The 23,678-nt window shown below is 39.0% G+C and overlaps 2 protein-coding genes across 6 annotated transcripts in view; both read right to left on the minus strand.

Annotated features, from left to right (window-relative positions):
- Cad88C (cadherin 88C) overlaps nt 1–17,829 on the minus strand; it is an 85,958-nt gene extending 68,129 nt beyond the window's left edge. Inside the window, exon 1 of one of the 2 annotated variants that reach the window (XM_022803293.2) lies at nt 16,953–17,829. The gene's annotated coding sequence lies outside the window, so the exon portion shown is untranslated. The remainder of the gene's footprint in view (nt 1–16,952) is intronic. The other variant, XM_022803288.2, reaches the window with a different exon arrangement.
- Nucleotides 17,830–19,416: 1,587 nt separating this feature from the next.
- Nucleotides 19,417–23,678, minus strand: part of LOC111255585 (amino acid transporter heavy chain SLC3A2-like) — a 7,038-nt gene continuing 2,776 nt past the window's right edge. For all 4 annotated transcript variants that reach the window (XM_022817699.2, XM_022817700.2, XM_086988275.1 and 1 more), the window contains 4 exons: nt 23,136–23,364; nt 21,997–22,268; nt 20,916–21,282; nt 19,417–20,775 (listed from right to left, as the gene is read on the minus strand). In XM_022817699.2, coding sequence (XP_022673434.1) covers nt 20,455–20,775; nt 20,916–21,282; nt 21,997–22,268; nt 23,136–23,364 — 1,189 coding nt within the window. In that variant the 3' untranslated portion in view covers nt 19,417–20,454. The remainder of the gene's footprint in view (nt 20,776–20,915; nt 21,283–21,996; nt 22,269–23,135; nt 23,365–23,678) is intronic.

Raw genomic sequence — 23,678 nt, forward strand, 5'->3', positions numbered from 1 at the left:
GTAATAAGTGAACAAAAGGGAAGATAACGGGAAAAAGTATTCCTCTAGAAAATGGCTATTTTCGATCGTTGGACGTATATTTTATTGTTGAAGATGGGTTATTCGCTGTATATATTAGCGTCCTCGGTACAAGTATATATGTGCCAGGTGATCCGAAACAGCCTTGTTGCTCATGTAGCTAGCTTAGCGATATCATTGCACAGGCGTATTTTAAAATTATTAAAATTCAATTAGGATGATTTCAGAAAACGCTTCGTTGAGATCTGGTCGAGCTTTGATTGCTCTAGGAGGAAGCGCCTTTATAACGAAATACAAAACAATATAGACGCTTGGACGTGTTTCAATATCAGAGACATTTCCAAGAAAGATAACAGTTATGATTATTATTATTAGTTTGAAACAAGTACGTCGCCTCGCAAGTAACGCACCAACAGAACAAATAACGTTTGTGGCATTTGTTTTTCTAAATCAAAAATAGGCTGTTGCAATTTCTGAACGTACGTTCAGAGGGTCCGGTTGGTCGTGGATGGAAAGTCGGAATAACGGAAGTTATTGTTTTCTTGCCTTGCAAGAACCGATATTGCCAGTTAGTTGTAACGGAGTCAGTCTCAACACTTGCTGTAGACGTAAATTCAAGGTTCGAAGTTCGAAAACGGTCGATTGAGCGGTCATAAATTAAGAGAAAAATTTAACTTAAAAGTTTAATCTGCGGCCCGTTTATCGCGTTCATCAACGTCAGATACTTTTACACACTAACTATTAGAATAAGAGTACCCGAGAAATGGGAACATGAATATATGTTATGAAAAATCTTGCTGTTTAATAAGCCTTTTCACTGGCAATATTGTCGCAGGTTGCGCCTACGCACGTGGGTAAAGGTCCCAATTTTTCCCAACTATAGTTGGAACTGGTTACTTAGAATTTAATTGGTCCGCTTCGATATTATAGACACTCTACATAATCCTGAAGAAACGTCATTTCGTCTGCTGTCTAAGTTTATATCTATAACAACAAATTATTCTGTATTCACACTATTTATGGAATAAAGCTAACATCATAACATTTCATATAAACGTAACGAGTTGCGATGCTCATATTAGTATTTTGAAGATGTTTTTTTTTAACGCTTTAATATGATCCTTATAGGTCAAATACAGTAAACTATTTTTTTGCACCAACTGGATTGACGCGTTTCTGTCAGTTTATACCTCCGTTCTTAGTAGCATAAGCGTTCCGAGTTTATGTGCCGCAACGGGCCATGGCTGTATAATGCGGTTTGTCTTTTCTTACTTGACTGAAGAGTCGAACTCGAAAATACCGATATATATATATATATAAACCGTGTGGCTACAACTGCATCGTAAATTTATAAGAAAATATTCTTCTAAACATTTTCGCCAGACGAACTAAGCCACCTGCCAAGGTAGTGGCTAGTAATTTTTGTAAAAAATTTTTACAAAACAAAAATACCGTATTCTAACCTTTATGATGTACTAGCGTAACGCATGACAAAGGAGAAGCAATAAGCTGATTTCTATTTACAAGTGCATTCTGTCAAAATAAATTTCTATCGCTTGCTCAATATAGTGGAACTGAAAAAAAGAAAGATAAAGAAATTTGAAATTTATGTTTTTCATTTCTAGTTTATTACATCTTCTTTTGAAGTGGTATTGTAAAGGAAATGCTGCGAAGAACCTAACCAAATAGATAATTGAATTTACGTTTATGAACCGCTCGAAGACTGTGGAAGATCCGAAAGATCAACCTGCTACCATGAACCCTCAATGATCAGTAACTAACCTATATTTTCTGTTAAGTTGTTGTTGTTGTTGTCGCGTGACACATTGCCCTACGTCGTTGCCTGTACCCTATCGATGGTTCTTGTACGAGACTGTTCATTTGAAGTAGCCCCGTTTCATTACGTGAGAACTTCATTTGTATTTTGATAGTACGCAACCAAACGTTCAAAAACCAGGAAGCATGCGATTGGAAAGTCTATTGTCAAACTGTACTTTGGTTTTAGGAATGACCTAATCCACACTTTTTCAATGTAAAAAATTATGTCATGGAATTGAGCTTCGCTAGCGCCCTTCACAAGGCTATTTCTATTTCAAAGATACTATATGTTTGAATGATCTGTCCCAATTATCGATTGTTGAATGTGAGTTATCATATATGACATTGATATAGCGCTGTGTCGTTGTTTCCGTATTTTTCTAGTAACTTTCTCTATTTACGTTTATGGTTTGCTTTGTTTCTATATATATATATATATATATATCGTTCAATATTTTCATAAAGCTTAACCTGTATCCAACCCGAACATCACCCGTGGTGACTTAAAAGGCAAAAATAAATCAGGTTTCATTTTGCTGGTTGTAGTCAAAGACTTCGTAAACAGAGGTCGATAACACACTATTTAAGATCGGGGTGAGCATGTATGACTATTGTATATTGCGTCATACGTGTTATGAGAGTGCTCTTGCGTTTATAAAGCTCATTTACGAGATTTGCCATATATAGTAATTACGCTATCAGAAAACAACAAACAGCATGATATCTTCCAATTTCTCTGGCATCCATTCTTGGAGCACTTAGATGTATCGCTACACTCGGGGGAACCTGTTCCCAGTGAAGCCTGTAGTGAAACCTATGTATAGCAAAGGGAGCGACAACATGTTTATTTAGCCGGTTTATCTCGTTTACCTCGTTGTCCTCCTTCACATTTGAAGCAAAAAATTCTTATCGATCTCTTCGAGTCTTTGCTCCCAGTTTGTAAGGTTAGTTTCGGGGGTCCTTAACTATTTTCCATTTTGCCAAACAAGTCGTATTTTAGGCGTTACGATCGGAACTACCTTGAGGTGACGCGATTATACTTTTGCCGTTCGCGAGGAAAAGCAATTCTAAGTGGGGAAACCACCGAAAGGCAAGAGACGCCTTGGCAAAATATAATGTGTCAGTAGCCGCTGAACTTCATCGCTTCCATCTTAGTTAGGTTTACGATCAGTCTTAAGCGGAGCTAGAGCTTGCTGCTTCCGGACCCTGTTCGACCCATATATTACTAAGCCGCCTCCATACAAAATTATTTCGAATCACTTCTTCGGCTTTCTTATTTGATTAGGGAAGCTCTTTAGCAAAATGGAAAATAAGAGTAGGCTTAGCTTGTCTTCCTGAACCACATTAGTTGTTTCTGTGAGAGGCGGAAGTTTGGCCACTTCGTCGTCTATGGCAAGTCTGTTCTACTATAAAATTACAGCGAAGAGGTCAAGCGCATTCATAAAGGCACTCACATCGGTCAGCGTAAACATGTGCCAAACCTTGTGTCTGAACGCCGAGTAGAGGGCTATCTTGGAATCAACAGATACCGCATAGAGCCAATGCTCTCTTGACGTCTGTCGTCAGGATTTTACATGCCGGTCCTGTTAAGCGTTCTTTTTGGAACGCATGTCGTTCCGTTAGGGTAGCGTGTACGCTTTCAAAATCGCTGTTAAGTCTCTCAATTGGCAAACCAGAGAGCTGCCTATAACAAATAATTTTCTGTGCTATTCTCTACCATGGTGACGCCACCATGGTCGCCCTTTCTTTAAAGATTATTAGCTAAGTAGCATCTCCCCACTATGCTGGGTGTGCACAGTTATATAAACATTCATGAAATAATGCCATCCAACACGATGCGTCCAGTCAGAACGACCCATTCGAGTTTCCGTTATAGGCCCTATTTTGACCGGTGGCTCTCTTGTTGCGTAGGCCTACAAGGCCTTACATAAATTTTCGCAATGTGAAGTCTTGCCGAAAAGTATCGCATTATACTGAACTTTCCTCTTTAGACAATGCGGCAGAAAAAGTCACCGCCCGAGGTATCTTCTGTATTGGCCCAGACACTTGCGAGAAGTGATTTATTAGGGCCGAAAAGGCTGATCGAGCAAGGCGCCGAGCTTGTATACCCTACTTTATGCGTATGCTTATGCGCTCGACGTTTTGCATTGACTATCAAACAAGTCTCCAACAATTCAAAGCACTATTGCTTTTGTGATGCATATATTTTTTGACAGATCGTCTTAAAAACGGAGACAAAGGTGTAGAACCTGTGCTGTGTTTCGGCTGTAAGTCCGAAAACCGTTTGACTTTTCCGGGCAAGGCTGCAGGTATAGTTAAACCATCGTATACTCCTCCGAAAAGGATGATGGAGCTGTATTGCAGACTAGAGATTTTCAACCAGATGCTGTACGTAAGTTCTGCTATGTACTATGTCAGGTACAAAAAGAGCTTCGTAGGCGCATTCCAAAAGCTTCTATGCATCTAGGCGTCACGTTGAAGTTTGGAGTTCGGCAGCCATTGAGAGTGCAATTAAGACAATGAGATCTACCGCAATCGACTTCTGAGTACGAATGCTGGCGGCCTCTGACGCTAAAAAGTCCTGCATGTCTTAGGAAAATCGATCCAAAATGGGGTTGGCCGCCTGGCAAACGCATCTTGAAAGGCGGTAGTGCGGGCTGAGGTCCGTTGTCCGAGAAGTTGCCGGCAAAAGGAAAAAAAGTTTCTTGTTAGAGGAAAAACAGAAAGAAAGGACAGCACTTCCAGCCCACTAACGAATCTCTTCATTTGTATGTACATAATTTAGAATCAGCTGGCCGAAAATAGGATGCAACGAGACTTGCTCGTTAAGCACGTAAGGCAATGGGGTTCTGGCTCGTAAAAGAATATGTCTACTTAGATATCTGCGGCTCCTCGGGGCCATTAGCAGCACTGAAAATATATATATGAAGGCACATGTATAAGATGAAATTCGTGATGAAAGTTATAGTACCGGCCTATGCATAAGCAAAATCCTACGTTGCTAATACGTAATAAACGTAAACTACTTCTGCGACAAATGCTATGATTAAGTTCGACTAAACCCCTAAGCCACAAGGAGCTATTCCGAGGTTATCGGTACGTTTTTTTTTTTGTTGTAACACAAACGGAGGAGGTTAAAATTTCTATAACAAGTATGTTTTTATATAGCTACTATCAATCTATGTAAGACCGTTAGCATATAAATTTACGAAGTGCACAGGCTGCTGCTTTATTTTGTCAGTACACAATGTAGTAAGGTTTACAGGGCCAAAACTGATATCCTACTAACGACTCGATGTTATTTTTCTTTACTTTTTATGTACGGCGTAGAGGCCAGAGTATCTATTGTCAATTGTCTTTTCAGCTTTGCCGTTGGAAGCTATGGAAACAAGTCGCTGGCATTAGGGCGCACACGACTTTGTTTCGATCATGCCAAACATTTCATTTTGAATCGTACCTTGGTGGTTTTGTTCATACCACATAGGCGTCAAGCTCCTCCGCCATGGTTAGTATTATTGAAAGAGACGGGTACAAGATTTATATACTGGTTGCTATTACAACCGTGGGTGCTAAAAACAGGCGTGGTCCATTATTCAACAACCTTGCATAGCAGTAGACTACTCAAGGGCTTTGCTTGCAGATATTCTCTTTTATTGGAAAAAAAAAAAAAAAAAAGAAACTGGACCCAGTTTCTATTTAGGCTGATAAATTTTGATTCGTCGTTTCAAGCTAAGGATCAGCTACAGCCAAAATAATTCCCATAGGTAAATTTGTTTGTATTCTATGACCTGGTGCGGCTGTATTTAGGATTATATTGTTTTAATTAGGATGCAGTCAGGATGCATTTGCTGTACTTATGATAGATTTAATTTTTATGTGAGAAAGTGCCGTCGAACTAAATCGCATATATGCATTACGTTGTTCGGCACAAAATGCAAGCCTCTAAATTTTAGAATCTTTCTCTGTAGAGGTAGTTATTGTAACTTCAATCGAAGTGCGCACTTACTGAAGTCTAAGTCTGCGAGCTTCTACTCAGGTTTGAATGGTAACTTATTTATTCGCTCTTCTAGAAGTTTGCCATGAAGATAATTTCTATATCATGTTGGGACTTCAATATTTTTATCAGGTTGTGAAGATTTAAAAAATATCAGTCTGTTGTTATAAACCTCAGGCGCGTGTGTCGGACGACGAAAAGCGTCTAACTGCGGAGTTGTCATCGTGATTCTACGCGATGTAAGGATGAAGAATAGGATATTTGCTATAGGACTGCTCGCTCTAACGATGTTGACTGTTTAATAATTTCACCCACTGATGTGACCAGCCAGGATTTCTATGGGCCGCCAACATTTTTCATAAGTCACAATGTTATATTATATATATTGTTATAACTCCAATTTCGCTTTTAATCCTCGTTCAAGTACGATGACACTCATTTTTGCAACTTTTTTTCTTATTAATTCGACCAATATGAGTAAGTCTGGTAACTTTACACACATCAAATCCAAGTGGTAACATTCGTAGACCCCAAAATGGGTCCAATCTCCAAATAATTTGCCACTTGTCTGCGCATAAGGTCTTTTATGATACCCACTTTCGAGTTTAAAATTTCTTCCTGGAGCTTAAATTGCAAATGAAGGGCTTACAAAAATATGTTCTTTACCAAACCTAAAGTTCATGGAGCGAGCTGTTTATTTTCCAGATAAGACTTAATCGCAACCCGTTTAAATTTTATGACTTTCTATGGCTCACTGTAACTGGCTTGCTGAAAGTGTCAAAAGGTGGAAATGCATCGCGGGCAGAAAAAGTAAAGAAAAATGATGGAATTACCGTTTCTCACATTTCACGTTTAGCGACTTACTAATACGAAATAGCTTAATTCGGACATTAACTGTTATAGTCATATCTGTATTGATAATAATAGTAATGCTTGTTATTTGTCTAGATAAAAGTGCGCCGTCTTTAAAGCGGAGATTGATGAAAAAATGATGCAATGTTTCGGAAGATCTAAACCCTACATATAATTTACTCAAACCGATCACGTAGTATTCCCGACCGCGGACTTCGTTGCTGGTTGAGGCTCGCGTAACTTATGATGAGCGTCTTAATGGACTTCGGTAGTTTCTTCCTGTTTCGTTTGCCGTATAGGCTAGAGTGGCTATTGTTAGCAAATTTTCCCATCGTGGGAGCTCTGTCCCATTCTAACGGCCAAGCATTCGATACGCTGTGCGTTACTTTAAACCCATCCGTGTATTGCTGTTAGGAATAAAGCTTAATTCCATTGTACGTTCGACGCTTATTGATTCTCCAAGTTTGTTTGCATATTCGCAAGCGTCGTAACCCCGGCAAAGAGGCCAACTAATGAACTCGACCCCTTCAAGTATGGGACATTATTGTGTAACTTATCTATGGTTACATAATATCTGTATTTTAATAAAGATCGGGTGCAGCCATTGAAGCATACTTTTTTCAATAAGTCTTCATGTTTCAACCGCAGTTCTTCTTTATACGTTTATAGGTGGTTATAAAGGAATACAATAGTTTATAAAGCGATCGGGGCAGCAACAAAAGCCTATGCACTTTATAGAAGCTTCTAAGTATTTCTTGGGCACTGAAACAGCTGGCACGGATCAAGCCGTCGATAACCACGTAAGCTTCAGCCGTTTCGACCCCAGCGTTTAGGTTCATCGACAAGTTACGCGTTGTGTTCCAGTTAAGTTTACTTCATCAGCATACAAAAATACATGGATAGATTGAAAAGTTATTAATAATGCATATCTCAATACATATACTTAATAGTTGTTTATAGTAATAGCACCTTTAGCTTTTCTGTGTTATTATTGCGTGCTCCGTCTTCAATTGCTAACAAGATCACCGAGATAACCAACATTTCGACAGCATCCTCAAAACCGCGTTGCCGGAAGTAATCTTTTTAAACTAGCGATATAACATCCAGTAGGATTTTCCTCGACGTCGTTTCTAACCCGCCCGGCCAATCAGAGTTGTGACCCAAAATGACCAAGTTCACAGCTGTATACAAACTGTGACAGGTGCTACTTATCTTATACAGTAATTCTTATCAAATTAGTGTTAATAATGCAACGCAGCTTATCTAATCACTAGTGAGGCAAACACTTGGAGCCGGCTAGCATACGAAAAAGAAAATGGGCAAGAAGGGGGAAGTAGCAAAGGTAACGTGATTTTTCTTGTCGTTGTTATAGGGCTAAATGAGGGTCAGTGTGTCAGAAGCCATGTACTAAGCCGATAGTCATACGCCGGTGTTACCCCTGTACGAATACGATGCCGTACTTGTTCTGTGTATGTGCGTGCCGTCACCGTGCTGTTATCATTGCTGGTGAGAGTTAGGCCTTCGAGCTCCAGTAGCCCCAAAATCTTAGCAGCGTTCACTGCTATAATGTCGGCGTACATTTATTTAGGTTTGTAGATGACACTACCAAACGTACTTAGGTACTTATAGATTATAGCAAGACGCGAGCTAACGGTTATTCTTCTTTAATTCCCTGCAGCACTGGCCTGAAACAGTTGAACTTTTTCAGGTCATTTTCACAGATTAATGTTACATTGAGAACAGACAGGTCCAAGGACGAATAGTTTGGCGGGATTGCATTTAAATGGACACCATTACCCAAGTAGGTTACTTGTATGTTTACAACTAGATAAGTGGACATTTCTAATTTATTTATTTAGTTGTATTTTTATATGCTAAAACAAACGACTCAGATACCCGGCTGGTTCAACCGATCTAATACTAAAGGCAGAGGAGGGAAATGACTAGCTTGTAATAATTCCATTGTTTTTCCAGAACACAGAGAAGAATTTAAAATCAGCTTCATTGAAAAACTTGCAATCGAAGCTTAATGGCACTTGAAGGAACTTGGTATTATAATTCAGATATTTATCTGTGGACTCACAAGGCTATTTGATTGACAACGGTGTCTTGTGGGGGTCCTGGCGACCTCGCGGGCTGATCTACCCTGTCTACAACCACTTAGTCAGTATATGAAAATAAATTTGACTTTTCAAATACATGTATGTGTTATGCAACTTTGATGAACGCTTGAAAAAATTGCTCCGCAGCCTTAATGCATGTTGTGTCATCGAACTTTACTAATGTAGATAGATATCAGTATAACCATTAAAATTAAAAAATTGCCGTGAAAAATGAACATATCGTACAATTTTACACGTGGAAAATCCCCCATCACTGTATTTTTTACGGAAGGCTTCCTATTAGGTAACTGTGATCTGAATATTTGTCTAAAGTTGTCATTTACTGCGTTCAGGAGGAAAATACATTTTTACGATCCGTTGTTGATCCTGATGGAACCGGCTGAGCGAGTGGTTTCTGCCGGTCCTGCATTGTAACCGTTCCCTTTTGCGTTGTTCCTTTTTAAACGGGGATTAAATTTCAAGTTCAATTTTGGGAAACACCTAATCTAAATGGTGGTGCTTTGCACCAAATGAATGATACGGGCCATGTAGGACCATCTCAGCCAAAAACTGTTCAACCGCAGCCTGTCCAAAACAGTCGAAGATTGTGCAGGCCTCTACGAAAAGAAATGATATAAAATAAATAAGAAGGTCACTAAGTAATATAATATATTTTCAATTGCATCGCCTTCATATCTAAATTCTGCTCTAGTCATTTTCAAGCCATGAGCTTTTTCCTTAGGGTATTAGTAGTAGAGAAGATCCAGTCACGCTTCTCATTTTGGCCACATTTCATAATGGCACATTGGTTCCACTTTTGGGTACTTATTAATAATAGACTTAAGCGGGATATATATATATATATTTGAACAAAATTTTACCAAGTAGACGTTGTATAGAAAGAAAATTGATTTTTTTTTTTTTAGAATAAGCCAGTGAGATCACCATGACGAAGAACAGGGCGTCTTGTTCGGAATTTGGGCGAAGATAACCTACTATGCAATGTGTTCACGCGGAAAAATTCCACCAAGATTGTAGATCTTCTTTCTGCCCAAAATCAACGATCTACGTTATCGCCGGTTTTTCACGCTACGACTAAAACATCACCAAAATGCAAACCAGAGAATTCTTAAAACAGCTTATATTTAAGGGGTTTGAAAATTAAAAAAACGCATCAAAAAAAAGGCCCAAAAATCATTTTTACTGTATCTGGGCTCTCAATATTAAAATTAACGGCTGTCTTAATAGGATCCAACGGTTAATCTTTTTTCGCCTTTTTAAATCTTCGTAACTTATCGGACGTTCAGAACCCTTACATTTTTGGCTTTTTTGACCTGCCGTATGTCTGGAATTATGATTTTTTTCTTATGTAATATATTTGCCGGTCATGTTAGCGTGTTCATGACCACAAATAACGCAATTGTTGCAGACCAATCCTGATATTGTTTCTACACGCCTATATCACTGCGTTATAAACATAATGCAGGGCAGCATATTATATTCCTCTATGTTGGAAATGCAGTTAGCCAGCTTTGGATCAGTTTCTATTACTAATCGATAATTCCTTGTTGTAACTTATGAATAGGTCACATGTATATTTGTGCATCCCTGTGGCCGAATCCTTGCGTGCCGCCGTCTGACATTTCACCCCCAAGGCTCATGTACCTTTTGTCTAGCACCGTCGAAGTGAGTGGTGCCGTACATGGTGCCGAACGTTTCGTGCTGATTGGTCAGTTTGCCTAATCTGTACTAATGTACTAACTGTACAATGATTATTCCAAGATGGTTCTGGCTAACGGTGAACGGAAGTGGATCATCAAGTAATACTGTAGAACCAACAACGCTCAGCAGGTCCTGCAAAAATTAATTCAAAACTGAAACTGTGCCGCCGTCGAGGCAAACAATCTACGCCATGTGGGACAAGGTGTAGCTACTGCTTTTTTTTTTTAACATATGTTAACGCTGTGGCATTATAACATAGTAAAAATATATATGGAAATCATATTAGAGTGTCCCTATTAAAAATATATACTGGTTTCTATTGTAATGATTTGCGGATCTTCCGTAGCTTGTTAAGCGGGAAATAAAGGGTCTCCAATTGTCAAGAAATATTTTCCTCACCTCTTATATATATATATATATATACGGATAAACCTAAGCTCACAGTTGCAGTTGCTAGAGAAGATACGCAAACAACGATTAAAAACGTGTTCATTATTTTGTACATAAAATCTTCACATTACAACATTGATAAATATATCAACTGCATAGAGTTCATTTCGGCCTGATTTTCAGGCCTTATCTAGTAAATAGCACTCAATTCAATTGAAAGTAACCTGTCGGGTATATGACATGTGTGGCATTGATAGCTTCGAGTATTACTATAAAAGTGATAAGAGTAAGCATTGGCAAGAATATTGAGAAGCTTCATTTATAATTGTTATATACAGGTGAACTAACGAATCAACAAAGCAGGATATTTGGGAGCGCAACTTAACCCAGCTTGACACATAACGTTACTTTATGTACTATAGGTGTACGCCTTCACTTATCTCCCTTGTAAGACAAAGTTTTTTTTTTTTTAAATTTAAATTTAGTAAAATTCAAACGCACGTAGTCAAAAACGCGTTTTAGGTCAGAAATATGTCTGAGTAAATATGTGTGCATTATTCTAGTGATCAGTATAATGTTCAGGGGGTTACATACTTATAGTCGCCTATTGCTTTACCGCGTAGGCCTGGTTATTTTTTTTTAGGGGGCAAATAATTATTTGAGTGTTAGCTATCTCATTTCCTGTCTCGTTGCACTTATCCCAACTTCGTTTCAAGTTTATGCTTTTTCGTAAATCATTCTCCGCCTATTACGACTACAACGTCAATAAAAAAAGCTATGAAGAAAAGCCCACAAACGAAAGCGTCACGATCAGCGACTTCTCGTAGCATTTGGGTAATGTGACTTTTTGTCATTCAGTCTCAATATATGGTACGATGTTCCAAATGTTATCGTTGAACTGCCATTGCTTAGGGCTCTTCATCTTTTTCTTTTATAAGAAAAGACGACGTACCTGGATAACATAAACATTGGTTTTAATCGAAAGCAAGGGGCCACATACCTCATCTCGATTCTTCGGAACTGATAAGGCAAAATCAACTTTGTACTATGTCGAAAAAATTGTAGCTTTTTTGGGATAGCCACACGAACTCCGACTCGATCATCAGTAATTGCTGACCCCTGTGCTTGGCCAACATTTGTTTTGGCCTACATCCATGTAACTAAATAAAGAACGAAACGTAATAGCGGCAAATATGTTTTCATGGGAAATGCGAAGAAAGTTGTTTGCTATTTTATATTCTCAGCATTGTATTTGATTATACCGTCCATAGTGAATCGGTCGAATTTAATACGCAAAGGCGGAATGTTGTGTACGGTACTGTAAATAGAAGCTGTTAGGAGCAATACGAAACAAAGCAAAGTAAAAACATGTTTTTTAATAATACTCGCTAGGCTGTCTCGATGAAAAAAATCTATCTGTGATGAAACATTTTTTCCTGATGAATTTCTGTAAATGGTTAAGTTCTATTTAGCAATGTGTGTTTATTGTTGCCATAAGTAATAGATAAATTCCAGTGAAGCATAATGACTCCATCGTACAAATCTACGATACACATAGCAATAGGTTACATTTACAAGACGCATACACAACATAAATAAAGGTATTTTAAAGCCTCAGTAAGTGTTTTGGTTTTTTCCTTTACTACTTAGTTATCATATTATACAGTTAACATCGTTGACACATTTGTCGTAGACGACACGCTGCAGAGGGGGTCTTCTGTCCCGCTCTAACCGTGTCAGACGACTATCACGTGTAAATAAATCAAGCCGAACGCAGTTGCACGTTAACCTTATCATACGCCTATTAGATGCATGTACCGTTCAAGATTCTGACCTCTTTATACTTTGCCCTCTATGAGGTCCAATAGTTTTACTTCACTAAGTAACGCTGAAATATTGTAATAATAACCGCTATGCTGATAGAATATGTATTAGCATGCCTAGAGTAGCAGTTGATGTATAGAACCAATCATTTGGTCAACGGTCGTTGCTACCCGGCGCAGCATTTAGTCGTACGACTAGTAATAAATCGTATAGGCACCCGACGTGGAGCGACGAATTTACTTTTTTCCGTACATAATTATTGCTAACAATAACTACAGAGTCAGAAAAAGGGCCTATGTGTTAACATAAAATTATGTCACCATTATTAAGGCATAAGTAGTACGAAGACGCGAACGTACGTACGCACATAGTCACGATTAAACATCAGTCTGCCTGTTCTACAGTTATACGACGATTGTAAAACGCCCGTCGATAATTCTGTTGTGAGGCCATTTGACGTACGATATAACTTCAAGCGTTTTTTAGCCTTTACCAGTGCAGGACGCAGACAATAGAAGACAGCGGTCGTAGCTTTGTTGTCGCGGGATAACGAAAGAGAATAAAGTAAATCATTCGTATACTGTTATATTACTGATATTCTAGATTTGAACTAAAGCGACAATAGTGGGGTAAAAAAGTAAATATCGGATAATAGTACCGAACTACAAAGCTTTTCGAGCACGATGTAAGACATTGCATGAAGCTAGTAATTATGCACATGGTATAGTTCAGTATGCAATTAAACGTATATTGCGGGTGCTGATGTAGCGAATTGTGAGGCTCACAACAGCTACAGAACGGGGGCGCCTACAAACGTGAGACTAGACGGCCGTCGGGTTCTCTGTAGGCTGACGCTTGATTCAATGAGAATGATTAGTCATCATCGTTAGCTTAATGCCACTAGAAATATACATGTTAGCACTATCGCTTGATCTTATGCTTTTGTTGAAGAAGGCATTGGAGGTAGAAAAGGGCGACGCGGGGGGCCAGGATAATAACCATGGGCAGATGATGAAGACACTTCGAAATACATACGTCGATTTTCACACACATAACACGATGTTATGCTTGCATATTCTTATGTAAGGGGTCCACTGCAAACCTAACAATTACAGTACCAAGCGATTATTCAGTGAATAGTCTAGATAGTCATAATTAAATCTGTACTTAGTCTCAAACAATCAGCAAATCTCAATTGTTTTCTTATACGGGTGTCCTGACGCTTCGTCTCAATAGGCCAGACCTTTGTTCGCGTCTTCAACGGTCGTGCTTCGCTCAGAACAATTGATCAATCGAAAAGGCTCTTTCCATTTTTGTTTAAACAATTTGTACTAGACATGCGTTACATGTGAAGAAGACAGAAAGGGCCAAGGAGTACTCCGATAGATTTCACTAGATTAATAAGAACATGCGATCTTCAGCTATGCAAATTCGCTGTGGTTAACTAACCTTCCTGAGGTTCCACAGGGACCACCTTTAACCGTAGTTAGTTCAGACCATTGTGACTTGTTTGCTAGCTATTTCGAATACATATTCTCCAAGTTATTGGTGAAAGCCGATGGATAATCGCATACTGGACTAAGTGAAGTGTGATATAGCGGAGCTAATTTTTTTTACATACAGAATATGTACCACTTTTATTATTATTATGTATATTATAGTACTTTGGACCTACATGATTAGATAGCGCTGTTCATAGATGTCGTTGTCTCGGCCATTTACGCCAGATTTAGCTCTAAACTTTTGCCACATTAAGAAGTCAACATGCATTGGGGTGCGCAGTTTTACCCCGCTGATTCGTATACAATATTTAAACGATCCGTATTGTAGTTAATATATTAACGTCGTTCTTCTCAGTAGGCTTATTCACTTTTTACCCAAGTATTAAACCAACAATTCAAACGTTCGATTCGAAAAAAACATAAACAACCAATTTATTTCTATTTAGATGCAAGACATGTAGATATTGTGTTCGTAAGTCATGGGGAGCAAGTAGCGTGAGACACTGTCTTTCTCGTAGAACACTTAAAAGCTCAAAGGAACGCGGAGAAAAAAACGTGCCCTCAATAGGACAACATGATGCGACGTAGTAGAGCCCGCATAAAGTAAACTCCTGGTGTTGCCCTTCTCGATAAATATATGTCTGAATAAGGAAGGCCCAATTTAAAAAAAGAAAATATGTGCGATTGCAACATATGCCATTATCATACAGAGATGCCTAGTATACCACTGATGCGTTAATTACTGAGATCAGTGTTGGTCTTTTTCAAATTTTACATTATATTTATAATGCATGCATATATGTATAACATTTGGTGTGATGAAGCGGCGACTAACCGAAGAAGGCACTCTTAATTAGTAGAGTACGATACTATCACAGTACAATAACGTACAACAGTGTATCATTGGACGTAAACGCGTTGTACCTGTGATACAAAAAAGATTTGGAAACAATAAGCGTATGTATATGTAATCCGTACGCCGAGAAATGAATGCACACGAACTACAAATGCATCTGGAATGATAGGGAGTTGCGTGCTATATATACATATATCAACCTCAGTATCAATGATAGGGTTGTGCACCGCTCGGACAGGCAATACGTGGCCTGTCTGCCCAGTCTTCTGGGCAGAATCGATGTTGGGCCTCATGTGAACGAAACGATGCTTTTTCTCAAGTTGTCCCGTTTTATTTTAAAGAGGCCCAATCAACCCTGCCCCCGGGACGTTCTTTGATTCTATTGTACGATAAGTAACACACAAGAGACAGACAGACAGACCCATATCCGCTGCGTATTGTCAGTGTGTTCTGTGATCGCCCATTTGTATACACATTTATTATACACGACGCTGTCGTATTCAACGGAAATCTACGAGCAGGTGCGTGACACCGAGCTAGCTATGGGCCAAATGTGTCCCAAGCTGTTGTTTCGCCGGTGATCTTCATGGGAACAACGAGTAAGTAAGAGATAAAGCAAGCGACGACATCAGCTGAGAAAGAGAACGTTCAACAATAACAAACATATTGAAATGAAGAATAGCGGCAGCGAAGTAGAAGCCGAGTGACCGAGTCGTGGTAATTGTTAGCATTCATAGTACTCAAGGGAACCACAGCTTCTGCTCTTCGCTTTAAAGCTGCTGCTCTTGGCGACCTGTACAGTGCTGCCGTTGGCATGGCGTTTGGGTAATGGCCGTTGCTTTATTAACGTTGAACTCTTAGCTGGGAACCAACAACGACGATGAAAGCGATGGCCACTGTTCCGCAATCTTAATGCCAATCATCTGGTTGACGTATGAGAACCCCTCCACTGCAGACACCGATACACTGACAGGAACGCATTAGCACGCCACCGAACCGGAGGTGTCCTGGAGCAGCTGAAGAAGCAATACGATTATCGCTACTCGCATAATTGACAGGACAGGGTCCGATCCATCGACTCGTCATTCCTATTGTAGTGCCATTTTCGAGAAACCCTGTTCAACGGGTTCTTGCACTCTCGACTTGTTTCACTCTAATATTAAAATGCGAACGACGCAGGTGATTGAACGTAAACGCTATGACGTCAGTAGTTAAGCAAATGACGTCGATACTGTTTTGAGTGCCTGCCGAAATTTTCGGCCGTCATTTTACCAATCCATGAATTTAATCAGGAACCCATCCATACCACAAACCCGCCACCAGTCAACCGTGTGATACATTAGCTTAATGTGTATACCATCAATGATCGTCTGATCAACTTTTTTGTCGATGTGGGAGTTAAATAAGCGCATATCGGGTTAAACTCTTAGTTGTCACGACTGAAAAATAATAAAACTATCCTTAAGTCAAGCAGCTTAATATAAAGAAGCTTTTGATGACAGTAACCGTGTTTCTGGACGAGTATCAATCAAATATGCACAATCAGCACCTCTTCAATAAAGTCACTTATTAGCAATCTTAATAATCACATCTTTGTAGCAGTTTTTCTCCTCAGGGCCCAAACTTACCCGGCCAGTCAAATGTGAAATCCCGTTATAAACCGATTATGTCAAAAAGGCTAAGTTTGTTAAACTTTGGCTGAGCAAAGGAATCATCGTGGTTCCATTATGGAACCGTAGGCTGCATAAGGCTTCATGTATAATAAGATGTATACAAGACATTTACGTATGGCTGGCACACGTTATGAGTGAGCTTTAAGGATGCGAGTTTCGCCAGTAAAGTAAATATAGTTTAGTGTATGGCAGCAGGCATACCTTTAGTTGAATAACGAAAAATTCCCAGAAAGCAAATGACTCCTGAAGCTAATCTATTGTTGGAATCTGTAGTATGTTAAATCCAAAGCGCTCGCTAATAATATCGTATCCTTATTTCACAGGATTTGCTTGACCTGTTGGTTCCTTTCGGTACATATACGAGTATTTTTATATGTTATATACATATGCACACTAATTCGCACAGGCACACATTGGACACAATTTCAATTCCATACCACAATTCCGATCACTATTAGGCACCAGCACTGTTTCTGTATCTTTATGCGGGCAAAAATGCTACGCTTGCCTTACTTCGAGCACAACGTGCCAGTTGCCGTTATCCAATTCACGGACCGACTGAAGCTGTGACCGCGCAGTACTTCGGGTAGACCTCACGCATTGAATCACGCATTGATGCTAATGATGATTCCGCTTTCCCTCTCTCAACAGCCAGCGCTTTCCCCGTTGAAGTGTCTCTTTCTTATCCAGAGAGGGATGCAACGCTTCATGAACTTTGCCTGATTTCACTTCACGGATGCGATGGCTCCCTCTCGTGAAAACGAACGGAGTTACAGCTATGGCCAGTCAAAATGTATTGCACAAACTAATAGAAGTATAGTCAATTGCCCGACTAGAAAAGAAAGGAATCGTAGCGTCTTTAAGCTTCTAAATAAAGCGATGGAATCATCAATCGTCACCTGCTGTATTTTGCGTGTATCAAAAAGTTTTCTGAATTTTGTAAATATGACTTGTTCCAAACATGCCGTTCGTATCCAAGCGTTTTCCCTCCCGGGTAAACCTGTATAGAAATGCACGAAAATAGTCGAAGCCTGGTTATCGAAACATAGAGAAGGGTACCATAAAGCGGACAATGCACCTTCTAAAATAATACGACCTCTATCGATTCTGAACTTCTGATGGCACTCAAAGTGCTTCAGGTACTAAAGGCAATTCCGAAAAGTGCGTCCGTCCAGAGTTATATATGTTTTAAAGTACGCTGTACCTCCAATAGCTTCACAGATGCTCAGGCGATTGTCACAGACGTGTGAACCATTCTCCCGCGTATATACACATACATACAAACTGTTACTCAACTTAAACTTTTAAATTATTATTATTAGATGAACGAATAAAGAAATATCTGTAAATGATCAGTATAATATATGAAAAAAAACTACGTTTAATCGTTGACTTCATTGCTAACATTGCCCCCTGACTTAATTAGTGGCATTGGCACATCCTGTAAGTATAAGATATGTCTGCTGTTCTGAAGGTTTTGGTAAGAAAGATCAGTGACTTTCCGTGATGTAGAGACAAAGATACGATCATCAAACTGATGCAAAAGTAACTGGGTGTCGACAGATGCATGAAGCTACCACAGTCAGTGCAACTCTCAGAATCGATCAGTCAGTGTCCGAAAGACACAAAAGCGTCTGATAGCTCAGTGCGGGTATTTCAACAATTGAGGTACATCGTTTAAACTAGCATCTACAAACGTAACCACAGAGATAACAAAAATCTTATCGTAAAATTACTCAAGTATAGTATTGGCGTATAGCAAGCAACTGGCCTTTGTCGTAATTTACGTTTTTAGGACTGCAAGAGAAGTCACAGCTCACAGTTATATGGAATGTGTTAAGACATAAAAACCTGTATCTGCAAATAGTGCCAGATATCATCGAGTACAAAACCATACAGGAAGTTTCGTACAGACGCATCACCAGGGGGAAAGACATCCATGACATGCATAGAACTAAGCAGATTTTTTTGCAGGACTATCTGCACCCGAACTCTAAATACATTTACAGCCGTCTTTGCAAGTGCGCTTTTACTAGCTGTCTGTAATAATGGAAAAGTACAGTTAATGTCTTCTCAATTGTAATGCCAGTCTTTGAAAACTTTTGCTCTATTTTGACCTTCGGGAAGCCTTGACCTCATTTTCCCCTACTAGCGACCCCCCACTGAAGAACAGCCCATTTGCAGATGACATCTCAGCAATGCAAAAGTTGAATCTAATATAATAAGACTAAATAAGAGTCTCGGGTGGTATCAAAACCTTTTCTTTGTTCCATGCTATTTAAAAGTAAACTCTGTCTTTCGGTCAGCCTGATCCAACGAAATCTCCGATGACGGCGAAGTTGTTCTGGGTAAGTTTATCAGAGAAAAATGGCCAGAATGTGTTGCTGAAGGCAAGACGCACAGTTACGTACACGTCCCATTTTCACAATGGCAATGTTCCTTTATCCGTCTCAACGTGCACCTATCATGCTCAACATTAGTATTCGATTACCTGGCTAGGTCTCACAACAAAATCTTGAGAGTGGTTCCAAATAGTGCAATTCGGACTATGATCTTGAAATGGTAATTTGGGTACTGGTTACCATAGTAACGGTTTAGTGGGTTCCCAACTTAAAAACAATAGAACTTAATCATTTCTCATAACACGATCTAAAAGAGGCATCTGTAACATCGAAGAATAAACATTTATTAGCACATAGAAATTACACCAATTGCGCTAATCTAAAGCTAAAGTTAAAAATCATTATCTGGAACTGTGATCTTCCAGCCAGCCCTGTAGATCAGATATAGTTGAGTAGGGAATATGCCGTAAGCGGACCTTTTTGTGCGCGCCTCTGTTTAATAATATATAGGAACTAACTATGTTTTTTAACAATTAAATTTGACAACATTATGACTAACTGGAGCTATTGGTGTTTTAAAATAACAATTCGTGTAAAAGCGAATGTTATTACGCTATTATATAGTCGGTGACTCTTTGTGATTTCCTCTGCATTTTCTTAGTCGTCTCTCTCTCTGATTAAATCCACCTATCGCTTATTTAAAGAAAATGGCCTTGTTTTCCAGGACTCTAGTCCACTTGGAACATCTATGTTTTCATATCTTTTGCGTGAAGTTTTAAGTATCATCGCAACCTGCCAAGTAATTCCTTAGCAGCTCAGATTTGTATATCAAGTTCAATGAAAGTAAGCAGAAAAGCCATCACCTTCTAAAGCTTATTTAATGCTTGGATAGTTTAATTGAGAACCCTGTGGCTATCTACATGGACACTTTTCTCAAGTGTATAGACACACAGGATAGATAGACCTCCGCGTTTGACAGATCTCTACACTGCAAATAAATACATTCACAACCTACAAAGCTACAAAAAAGTAACGTTTTACCATCTTCTGTCCTTTCAACAACGAATGCTAAGCACACGCACAAACAAATCTTATTTACAAGCTACAATCGCGGACAGTTTATTACTACGTGCATTGTTTACGACTGCTTTCTTATAAAAGTATGCTTCTATATTTTGAAATATCTAGTACTGTTTTTTCAACTGTTCGTCTTAATGCATTTTTAGTGATTTTTGTTTTGTGTTTGCATCTCTCCTGTTGATAAACTTCGATGACACGGACATTGACTGTTTAACAATATGAGCTTTCACGGCAAAAAATATTATTAAGACAGATACTAAGTGGTCATCCATATTGTCCATTTATTTAGGTACAAACTGGAGCACAAGAGTTTCTTCACCCTCCAACTGAAGGTCATCGAAGTTCAGCCACGAGCCTTTACTTCGCTTCGAGTTGGTTGATGTTAGTACTACTGAGCCTTGAAGTGGAATCTGCGCAGATATGCTAGTGAGGAGATTAACAGATGTTGCTTGCGCGCGGAAGTTGGACACTATGAGGAACCCGGGGTTGCCTTGTCCAATGCGCGCCATTGCGAGAACAGATGAATCAAAGTTACGAACAACCGTAGCCCCTCTTCGAATCGAAGTTTGTTGGAAACGAAGCTTTGCCAACTGTTGGAAAAGCTGTAAACAGAGTTGTACAAACGAAATTTTTTTTGCGTTATTCTCTTGTTTATGCTCCCAGAATTATCTGATAGGTAACTTAGAGGCTGACGTTAATTGAACTGAATAAACTCGTAGATGACACATTACATAACACAAACCTTAAATAGGGTTTGTTGAATTGGTTGAAGATAGTCCCAGTCCATTTTGCCGGTGTTTGGTTCAAGCATCTGCTTGAGTTCCCTTGACTTTGGCTTTCCACAGGTATCTTTTTTGCCAAACTCATCGCCATAGTAAACGATTGGGGTAGCATCAGCCAGCATGTTGAAAATTAGCATGGCTTCTGCACGGGATCGCGGTTTGAAGCGTTCGACCAGCGGTATAACTTCACCAGTGCCTAATACGAAGTTATTTCGACAGGAAGTGTAATTTTTTTCAGTCAACTCGTGAAGTAATGGTTTGAGCTCGGAGCTGTCGAACGTTGCTGTCAGCCTTATCATTTCATAGTTGAGTACCATGTGGGCATTTCTGCCAAATGTATTCGAAAAACCACAAGAATACGCCCAGTAGTAATCACTAATTTATTATTAATGTTAGTATTAAAAAAGTACTCGTAGATCTTATAGAGCTACTTATCTGCAAACATTAGCAAGAACCTAAAATAGGTTTTCTATGCATTTACTATTTATCCTCTACGCATATTGGTCACCGTCATCAAAGGCCAACAATGCTATATTTTACCCGATGAAGAACACTAAAGTTCGCCTACGCTTGCAAAACTAGCTATTTTCAAATTGGCCTGACTCCCATAAAAGAAAAACAACTAACACCTGAAGAATAGCATAAAACAATAGGTGATCAGAGGAATGGCGTAATCATTTTACAGTGTGAAATTGCCAAAATTATCCATTCGTAACCGATGTCAGCTGATTTGGTTGGTCGCGCCTTTTAAGTTTCATTTCAACATAAATTAATAACAGATGTAGTATATTTTGTTTGCCTTTTAAACTAAGCGATTCGACATGCTCACTGCTTCGATAATCTATGAAACGAAGCTACGGATGCTTTACGCAGGCGGACTTTCTCAGCGAAAGTTTTTATATGGATGGAATATAGCATCCATAATCATTTATATACTAGTATTTGCTTCATAAAATGCCTAAACTGAACCGTATTTGTAACAGCTTACACAGAAGCAATAGAATTAATTTTGAGTCTATATTAATGTTAAATTGTCTTCACCTGCAGTACGTGTCAGACAGGTCTGCGAAATTTTGCGTGGAAAGAGCTAACAGTACAACGGCGTTCTCTCGTTGTTTCTTTGCGTATGAGTGATTGGCGATAACGCTATGCCACTGTAAAAATCCATCCTGATGGGCGGCAAGATCGGGGTTGAACTCGTGGAGAATAAATCCGGCAACTCCTGCTTTGAGCCAGTAACTTACAGCTGTATTAAGATCTCGAGGCTTGCCCGACCCACTTACAACTTCAGCCAGTGATACCTTGATGATCACCTGAAATAGCATTATTGGAAAATATACAAGGCTTTGATGGCAACAAGTTCTAATTCGTTTGGTTGATTTTAACTTCGCTGACCGGTACACGCCAATACGAGTAACAAAATCACGCTAATCTATAGAAAAAATGATTTTTCTCAGTTTTCAATATAGTGATCGAACACGCCAATGCTAGTAGTGATTTGTACTTGGACACGCTTTTCCCAGCTACTTACTAATAACTTACAACTTGTAAAAACTACCTTACTTGTAAAAACTAAAAAAATATACAATTCAATGCCATTATAAGGCACGATATTTATTTTTCGATGATTGGTTATGTTGCTTTGGGAATTTCTTTCCGGCGCCCGATAGCTCAATCCTTATTCGGTTGAATTGGCATTGAATCTTGAGATTGAAGATATTTCTTATGCCGGATCGATTTGCTTCTGCGACTATTGTAACAGCACTTTCCAAGACTGTTGTATGTCCCTCGTCTTCCATTGGCCCGCTCGTGTCTCTCATAGTTACACATCTGATTGTTGCGTATCAAACAAACAAAATTGTAAACATTTCGTAGACGCTTGTGTGTTTTTGTATCTCAATGGCTCAAGTCAAGCAATGTCATAGATGCAAGTGGATAATATCTTCGTTATATAAACTATAGAACAAATCTCTTGAACACAGGGCTTTTGTGTTAAAGAGCTGTGTCGTCGATGCGCTACGTTGGAGAACAGCAGCCTATGATAAAACAGTGTGGATTTTCCAAAAAATGTGGCAATATTGTAAGAGATTTGGAAAATTTTACTAACGGAAAACTGAAATTTAAGATAGAACGCTATTAGCCGTAATACTATAGTTAATGTGAAATAAACAAGCTGCTACCTTTATATACGATGCGAGTTTGATGAAGTCATCGAGAGTGCCGAGGTTTTGTTTTATCTCAGTAGGATTGTTTCGATCTAGGAGTCCTTCAAGTGCGATGGCTTTGATGAAAATGTCATCTTGAATGTACTTCAGCTTGCTGATAATACCTGCCAGATCTCCGATTCCATCACTATTAGAGTCCGCGAATTTATCAACACGAATTGTATATATCGGCGAACTTTCGTACCTAAAACAATAATTTATAATTTATTCTAAAAAGCTTATTCTATTCATAAAAATAGTTCTATACTTACTTCTGAAATGCGCGTAGTAATTTAATCGAGCTGGTGGAACAACCGTAACGAAATAACTAAGGATTTATGTTGTGATTTATATAACACAACTATACTTGAGATTAACCGAAAAACAGGTAAATGCTTTTGGAAGCTGAGAGTAGGACGACAAAATTTTTTTCGTTTTCAAATGGGCTAACTTAGGTTTATCATTGGCTAGCAAGAGCTGGGCGGACTCGCTATAGTCTTACATAAGCGTTCTCGTACT

This window comes from Varroa destructor, unplaced genomic scaffold, assembly GCF_002443255.2.
Source record: "Varroa destructor unplaced genomic scaffold, Vdes_3.0 BEIS01000001.1, whole genome shotgun sequence".
NCBI classification, from domain to species: domain Eukaryota; kingdom Metazoa; phylum Arthropoda; class Arachnida; order Mesostigmata; family Varroidae; genus Varroa; species Varroa destructor.